Genomic DNA, 9,170 nt, shown 5'->3' with positions numbered 1-9,170 from the left:
CCCCCTCCCAATGTTTTCGAAATTTCATTGAGCGAGAAGCCTCTGGAGGCCAGTATTATGGCCCACTGCCACCTCACATTTGGTATCAGGACTGGGAGTGTGTTTTGCATATCAGTCATCATGACATCGCTGCTGCTCTAATGCACATAGTTTATCACTTGGGTTCAAGAAACCCGTCAACCTCCTTTCCCCTCAACAATAGATGGGGAGCAATTGAAACATTGTCCACCTTGCCAATAGCTGGTTGAGGATGACAGAAAATTCTGATCATAATAGAAAGAATGAAATATATGGTGCGTTTCCCTGGCTTGTTGTCATTTATATATCTCCTTGCCACTGCTGACAATGAAATGAAATCAAATCATGTGATTCTCAGAAAAAGATAAGGAATGAAAACTTGGGTGATCTAAACAATGTCGTTGACAACACTGAGCCAAACGAACTCATGGATGTACACAAATCATTTTTTTTTTCCTTTGCAGCAAACTGAAAGCCTTGAGAAAATCAACAGGCCTATGTCATAACGAAACATAGCATACATCTTTATACTGTACTAACAAGAAAAATGTCCTGTAACACTTTTCACACGCTGTAGACGACTCCCCCCCCAACCCATCATTCACAGTCTTCCTTCTTTGTGGGTTCTATGAAGTGTTAGTCCCATGCTAGTCTACTGCCACCTTGGTATAGCACACACAGTAGGGGTTGGGATCCACTGCTAGAGAGGACTGTTTCTCACTCGACCCCAAACACGAGACAAACATTGACAACTACTACCATTCAATTCTCCTGCCATATTGGCCAGAATAAAGTGGGCTGGACTAAAACGGGGAAGCTACGGGGAAAACTGAAAACAAGCACACTGATCTAGGTGTTTGCATCTTGCATTGACAACATTCAGGATGAGCCAGAAACAGGGATATGACGAATACAAATTATATAAATAAAAAAGTCTTGCACTCCCCATCACTGACGAGTAAAAAAATAAATGAAGAACATCAACAGAAGACATCTCCCCAGTCCAATCAAGGCAGGCAGGCAGGCAAGAGGACTTCTCTTGCCTCGTGTATCTCCTCATCTCGTCTCCACCTCGTGATTCTTTGTAGACTCGTGGGCGAGGAGCGCACCTGCATCGACAGGGCGTGGCTTTGGCCAGATGGAGGGAGGGGTACTTCTTGGTCCCTCCCTGATCGACCTCCTAGTCCACCTCCTCTTCCTTGCGCGTGACGGCCTCCACGGCCTGCTGGGGCATCTGGGTGGGGTCTGAGAGGATGGAGGTGGTCCTACTGAGGAGAGTGAGTGATGAGAGCACAGCTGTGGAGGAGAGAGAAAGGTGGGGTGAGGGAGAGAAGACAGAAGCATGGATACAGTCAGGTGCTTTTGGGAAATCTACTGCAAAACTTGTCCATTCTCACTCATGGGCTCTCCTACAAAAACCTGCCAGATTTTGAGCAGATGCAAACAGGTATCCATCATGGACGGTTCCATGACATTTGCTCCTGCGACAATTGCTCCCATAAAATATCCGCACGTTAGGCCAAACATAAATTCTACCCACAAACAAATCCTAACCCTAATCCTAATCCTCACATCAAACTAAACCTAAAACCCTATCACAACCTAACCCAAAGTCCTTAGGGAAAATATGACCGAAGACAGCAATTGTCGCAGCAGCAAATATCATGTCACCCCACAAACACTCACAGAGAAATTTGAATAATACTGCATCTTTGTTGGTGGTAAAGGAGACAAGTCTTTGCAAAGAGCAAGGACTGTCAAAAAAAGCAAAACAGTGTCTGCATCACTTCCTATACTATCCACAACAAAATCTGTCTGTCTGTCTGTCTCTCTTTCCACCTATTCATCTTTCTTTCCATCTATCTATGTATCCCTCATTCTGACTACCTATTAGCCTGTCTATCTATTCATCTGTCTCATATCTATCTACCTAACTATCTTACTGAATGATATTGCTCTTATTCTGTATATCATATATCTTGGGTGATATCATCGAACATCACACATGCAAGAGATAGAGAGGGAGTCTTACTGGGTCGGAGGGTGAGTAATGAGCAGTGCTGATCCAGCCAGGACTTGACGGTCAGCGTCAGCTCCTCATGGCTCGACGTCGACACTGTGCTGTTGAATGACTCAAAGAGGGGACGGATAATTATGCTGAACTGGATGTCGGAGAGGAGGATGATTAGGATGATGATGAGGAGGAGGAGGAGGCAGAGTTAAGGAAAAAAAAACTTTCACTGCAGTGATATCACATCATAATGTACATTGTAACAACAGCTTCTGCTAAAATAATAAGGCTTGAAATATTTTCATATTCACAAACAATAATTACCAAAACTACCCATGCAAGAATTCAGAAATCCTAAAATTCACACAGTTGCCGCCAGAGCAAACAGGATTTCCATACTCTAGGCAACAATTTGTTTCATATGCAAAGAGCATGTGTATCATTTCCATGAATTCACAATCTAATAAGCATGATTGCTTTGTCTAACTCATTATCATACACAGACAATTGCCACAAAGAAGTTTTCAAACAAATTCCAACCCACACTCTTCCCTTTTTTAATCTGCTTTGATTCTTTTTGATTCCTCCACAATTTTTTTTTCATATAAAAATTCATATTTCTTACACTCCTGTCACACAGTCTGCAAATGGTTTTCTAATGGTCCTCATTTCTATAGACCTTAATTTTCCCAATTTTGCTCAAAGGCCCAGTCCATTCTTTCTAGTAATTCTTTGACAGCCATCTGCAAAAATGTTGCCTTCATCTTCTCATGGTACGGAAGCTGGATTTTCTTTTTTCTACAATGATTCAGAGGACTCTCTCTTTATACCTACATGAATCCTAAAAGAAAAAGACGGGTGCAATATCACCAATTTCCTTTCTTCCACAGTAATACCATCAGCATGAGTTATTCTGAATAGTAAGCCCTATAGAATGTTCTTTAAGTCACTAGCAGCTTATGGGGCATGTCTCTTGAAAGGATACGATCCAGAATTTCCAGTTCTGCGTCGTCCTCTCCCTTACGTAGCTGTCGAAGACGTCTCGCATCATGTCAACACGCTGCCGCGTGACAGGCACTCCACTGGCCGGAAGCTGTGATTGGCTATCACTGTTTGGTGGGGGGAGGGTAGAAGTCAGTTTACTTATTTGATGACACAAGTCCTAACAACATTTAAGCGATGAATGAAGACAAAACGCACATCTTCTTAAATCAGCCATGCCATTTTTTTTAATGACAACAACAATTTCTGAAACATCATGAATAATCTATCTCACATAATTAGAAGCATTTTGGTTTATTTCTCATACACCAAAATAAGTTTTTTATTTGATTATTTCATATGACGTATTATGATAAGTAAGTGCACGCTCTTACTACCTATCATACTTCCATCATATTTAGTTTTCTTCATGTCATGATCACTGTATATTCAAGTTTTCACAAAATGACAGTGCAATGTTTCATTACCACCTTAAACACTACACAAGTAGATGGTCCAATGCAGCCATTTTCAAATCATGTTTGTAACCTGAAGCTAGCAAGCCCCTCCCTCTGAATGAAAACAATTCATTAAAATAAATAAATAAATAAATAAATACCTCTTTCTGTCAAGTACCCAGGTAAAATGTTCATGGTGATATTGCCTGTGGGCTATACTACAGATTCTACCTCAGCCTGAAGCTTTTTGGTCATATCAAGCAAAGCTGAAAAAAAAAAAAAATTGGTAAACCGGGCTATTAAAGTTTCCCCCAATCATCAGTACAAGAGGAATGCTTACTCCAGAGGGAAGCTACACAGGGAGCTTAGCCCGTAGAAACAGGACTCCAATCCCTGAGACAGACTCACCTGATGTCTGCATGGAGACCCGCTATCTCATCACGGAGGACACCGATCTCGTCCTTCATTTTCCTACGATCCGCCTGCAGCTTCTTGGTGTACTCCACCGCTACATCAGTGATGGAGTGAGAAAGGTGAGGTGGGAGGAAAATGAGACTAGAATAGAATGAGAGTGACACAATTCATAGTGGCGCTGGGCTGGGGCAGGAGGGAACTCAAGATGAAACTTATTCATTCTGTAGTTATTTGACCCTTCCTTTATCTTTTTACATCTTTTTAGCATCTTCTCCCCCAATTAATTCCTCTCTTTCCAAATCTCACCCCACGGATGGAGTATGAAGGACTGGAAGCTCCAGATTCTGGACAACTCTTACACTGAACTTCTGGCACCCAGCAGACAGACAGACACACACGAAAGCAACCTTCAAGGAGGATGGTGTTACCTTTCTGAAGCATGTTGGCCTTGCTGATCTTGGCGTTGGGGTTCTGAGCCAGGGACGGGATCATGGAGTGAAGTTGGTCGAAGCCGGACTGGAGGGACATGAGACGAAAGAGAAAAAGAGAGAGTGACAGAGATGTCATGACTAATGAATATGAAAATGACAGCAATATCAAATGTTGTCTTTGTATCCTTTCTTCAAAACAAACAGCTTTCAAGTGATTTTTATTACGTAACAGTTTTTTTTTATTAACTAAGTTCACTGATTCTTGCAGTTACGATGAAACTAGCAAATTCTTGTGAGCCACATCTGTTTTTGACCTGTACTGTACTCCTAAACTGCTGAAAGCTGTTGCAGTTTCTCAAACACTGGGTTACCTTTAAATACAAAACCATGTATGGGCTCTGCTCCTTCAAAAGATTTGACCCAAATGTGGAAATGTCTTTCGTATCTGACTAAACAAGGTATGAGTGGGTAAAAATGCACAACAGAGAGACAAGACAAATTACAATACTGTAAAACTAGAAACGTTTGGGGCATGAAACTTTTGCAAACTGCAACTGGCATCCAATGCACTGTGAAGAAAAAAAACCCTGACAACTTTCACTTGTATTTTACTTTCGCAAATCTTGGCTCCTCGCAAAATTCATGAAAGTTTCATGCAGGTGAAAATTTCTGGTTTCACAGGAAAACAAGACTAGCTTTTTCTCATCATGACTGACTCACCCTGATGTTCACTCTCCTCTTTTGTTCAGCTGAGATGTGGGACAGCTTGCCACCTTTCTCCTGCATTACAGAGACAGAAAACAGAAGATTACATTAAAAAAAAAAATCATCTTTGTCACAATCATTCCAGCATGCGGAAAACTCTCATAGGAAGAAAGAAAGAGAAAGAGAGAGAGAAAGAGAGAAGAGACAAATGTATAAACCTCTTGTGAGAAGGTGAGAGAGGGGAGATGTAGGGAGGGAAAAAGAGGGAGAGAGAGAAGAGAAACATATCACTTGATGAATTCGTCAAATCTACCCTTACATACACAATGCAATATAATGCGCGTGCACGAGCATATTGTCTTTGGAATATAAAAGATGAAGCATATCCACAAAATCATATCAAATGACAACCCATGATAACTTTATGATCAATAACAAACATGATACAGCAAGTCTAAGAAAAAAAAAATTAAAATCCTTTCTCCACACTATCTCTATTAAACAAGACACACAGCTGAAGAAAACTTCTTCTGTTATCAAAGGAAGAAAAATAAAAATAATTCAATGATTTCATATTGACAAATGATTCTGTACACTAATGTAATCTCCAAATAAAACCATATGGAAATATGACACAAATGTAGCTATAACAGACTCAAACTAGGGTAAGATGGTTACACATCTGATCATTACGACCCTTCCCATTCAAGTATGCAGCCACTATGTCAAGCACAACTAAACATCACATACTATACTGGTAACCGTTCTCGCCACTGAAATAGATTATCACGCAAATTGGGCTCAGACATTGTGTACCAGCATTCAGGCTTATACGGGAAATGCAATACTGCTCATGTGTACCATATGGCAGACATTGTTTAGAAATGTGGCATTATTTGATATGTTACTGTGCTGCCATTCATATGACTGTTGGAGCTTTCAAATATATTTGGCATCACTGAAATTACATACTTCTGCACGTCTCATACAAATTGTCATTCTGGTGTACACTGTCACACATGTTGTTACAATGTGACTTTTCCTTTCTTTGGTACTGGTACACTACTCCAAGGCTATAACAGAATCAAACTTCCATGTTTGATAATGTATCACTAAAGCAATTCAGACAAGGAGTCCAAAAATAACCACATTCACAGAAACACTGCAAATCGGTAAAACATCAGAAAAGACTCAAGACAAGAGGAAGAAAAGAACACGAAAAAATTATCCATCTTCCAAAAGGAAAAAAAAAAGAAAAAATTTTTTCTCAAATATATCATTATCACACTGGAAGGCATTCCTTTTCTGCTGTCTTTTAAATACAAACCTTTTCTTTGTTTCATTGCCCACATTACCCATCACCAGAGCTTCACACATACAGTAAAACCAGAAACTTTCTCGAATTTTGCGAGGAGCCATGATTCCCTAGAGTAAAATGCACGCCAAAGTTTTTGTCTTTAAAGTAATCCACCACATTTCGTGTTCTCGTAATGTTTTCATGGTCGGCAAATTCGCAAAAGTTTCATGCTGCAATTTAGTGTTTCTGGTTTTAGAGTAATTGACATAATAAGACTTTTCTAATCATGGGTTTGGAATAATTTGCACATAAATAGCAAGACAATGAACGGTTTTTCCAAGTTTCGGCTCTTCTCATTCAATGCAAAGGTATGATGAATGATGCTTCCACATAGAGTGCTACATTTCAAATCAACCTCACTGACTCTCAGCACAGAGTCCTTTTAAAATTGCTGCAGCATTCCGATTAAAATTGGATTTTACAAAAAGAAAAAAACAAATGTCCTGCTTGAGACGTAGGGATGAAGGGGTTAGTGGTGACTGGCAAATTAGTATGTTCACTGTTTCTTGTTTATGTTGATGAGCAAATGCATGTTGTGCAGGAGGGGATGATCTGTATGGGTTATGAGCTAATTTACATATTGAATTTTGAAGTTTGAAGTTTTCAATTTTGAATACTGAAGTTTTGAGGTTTGAATAACTGATTTTTAATATTGTCTTCAGGCTTTAGACATAGGGATGAAGGGGTTAGTGGTGACTGGCAAATTAGTACCGGTATGTTCATTCTTTCTCGTTTACAGAGCTGCCAACTTTTGTAAAAGCCTTTCAGTACTTTGATGGCTGAAAATCAGTAATTTGCACCTTTTTTGAGTGAAAATCAGTAATCCTTAACAGTGTTATACAATTTATCACAGACAATGATTTCTAAAATCAGTAATTTGCTTGTAACCTTCAGTATTCTTGTCCAATTTCAGTAGAAATTACTGAAAATCAGTACTAGTTGGCAGCTCTGCATTTATGTTGATGCAAATGCATGTTGTGTAGGTGGGGATGACCTGTATGGTTTATGAGCTGATTTATATATTGAATTTTGAGGTTTTGAATTTTGAATTCTGAATACTTAAAGGGATAGTACAGTATTGGTGGAGATGAGAATTGGGCTTTTAACTTTTTGCGAGATACCAAGAAAACACTTATTATATAGTACAGAACATACCATTTTAAGAGGAATTCAAAGTTTATTTGACGAAAATCAGGTTTGGAATGACTGAAACATCCAAAAACAAAGTAAAACAAAGCGATCGTGATAAAGTGTGGGTCCCACACTTTAGTAGAATCGCTCTTTTTTGATATCTCAGCCATTTCAAAACCAATTTTCATCAAATAAACGTTGAATTCCTCATAGAATTGCATGCTCTTTCATATTTCATAAGAGGTTTCTGATTATCTCACCAAAAAATGTTAGAAACCTGAAATTAGGTCTCAACCAAAACTATACGATCCCTTTAAGTTTTGAAGCTTAAAAAAATTGATTTTGAATTTTGTCTTCAGACTCATAAAAGAACTCCCTGTGTGGCTTCATGCTCACCTGAGCTCCAAGATTAATTGAACTTTCCCCTTGTGTCTCGTGATGGGATGATGTTGTGAATGAATTGTAACAACCTCTTCAGGGGTCTCACAAACAATCATTCATGATGTCTCATTCTTTATATATGAGGGTTACCTACACGAGCTGTTCAAACTCATAAAATAAGTTGGTAGTCTGGAACTGTAAATCTGCAAAGTGAGGGACCCCCAATTCCATTATAGTAATCTTAAATGGCTACGGAGTTATCACAATCAACCAAACATGCACAGAAAAGAAACCAAGAAAAGAAAGGCTAATTCTAGCCTTCAGCCATCAGAGAAATATAATCTGATACAAGCTTTGAGAAACATGTCTCTTTGCATTCCGTTTTTCTAATATAGCAACACAGCTTCTTTAATTCATTTAGATTAGCTCACCCGTTAACAGATTTGTTGAAGATGAAAAATATGATATATTTTCTTTCATTACATAGTAAACCTAACCACACACATGATTAATTTCTAACACACACTGCCACAAAATAAATGCAGTCTGCCTATAATACAGAAACGCATGAGATCCCAACCCCTAAAAATTATGTTTTACTGACAAATAATGTTGCTCATCAAACCTCACATCCATCTACAATTCTGAACCAACTTCTTGGGACACAGAAATCTAGCTACAAGTATCTTAAATAGTCATTATCTATGCCAATACATCACCTATGTAACAGACCTCTTTGGATTCAACTGAATATTCCTTGCAAAATAAGTATTTTTCTACATAAATTCTTCGTTCAATTTTTAAAAGGCAGGTGTTTTGTAACAGTGGCTCCCACATAATTTGGACAAGTTGGGATACAAACCTTTTTCCCATTTAGTCTGGACTACCACTTTAATAAGCAGTGGCCCATAATATGGAACCGTGTAAATCACTGAACATGTCACCCATTTTAGTATGTAGGTAGGCCTACAATATTACGACTACTGCATTTGGTCTGGGATATGTTGGGAAGTAGCTGTTAGGTTAGAAAAATTATACCTCTGTGTTTGCCTAGATTTAGGCATCATTTTGAGACACTGATGAAGGATAGTGGCAGCACTTACGCCAATATATGTCCAAAATAACAGAGTTGTAGTCCAAATAGTGGAAGGCCAACTTCCTCATATGGGAATATATGTGACCCGCTAAAACAAAAGGATCCTAAAGTCGCTGACGGGTGAGCCGAGCATGGCCCAGAAAAATGCTATTTTCAGGCCTTTCCTTTGATCATTTAGCTTCGAAAT

The 9,170-nt window shown here is 39.0% G+C and overlaps 1 protein-coding gene across 1 annotated transcript in view; it reads right to left on the bottom strand.

Annotated features, from left to right (window-relative positions):
* Positions 1 to 734: 734 nt before the first annotated feature.
* The window catches only part of LOC139735168 (uncharacterized), a 59,555-nt gene continuing 51,119 nt past the window's right edge, over positions 735 to 9,170 (bottom strand). The window contains exons 13-18 of the mRNA XM_071645928.1: positions 5,034 to 5,093; positions 4,311 to 4,398; positions 3,877 to 3,976; positions 3,015 to 3,138; positions 2,051 to 2,180; positions 735 to 1,314 (exon numbers count right to left, since the gene is read on the bottom strand). Of these exons, the coding sequence (XP_071502029.1) occupies positions 1,199 to 1,314; positions 2,051 to 2,180; positions 3,015 to 3,138; positions 3,877 to 3,976; positions 4,311 to 4,398; positions 5,034 to 5,093 (618 nt within the window). The 3' untranslated portion in view covers positions 735 to 1,198. The remainder of the gene's footprint in view (positions 1,315 to 2,050; positions 2,181 to 3,014; positions 3,139 to 3,876; positions 3,977 to 4,310; positions 4,399 to 5,033; positions 5,094 to 9,170) is intronic.

Source organism: Diadema antillarum, unplaced genomic scaffold, assembly GCF_040938485.1.
Source record: "Diadema antillarum isolate AM-2024a unplaced genomic scaffold, OU_Dant_1.0 seq00000565_RagTag, whole genome shotgun sequence".
NCBI lineage: Eukaryota > Metazoa > Echinodermata > Echinoidea > Diadematoida > Diadematidae > Diadema > Diadema antillarum.
Note: the sequence above shows the minus strand (reverse complement) of the source record. Positions and strands in the feature narration are given on the sequence as shown.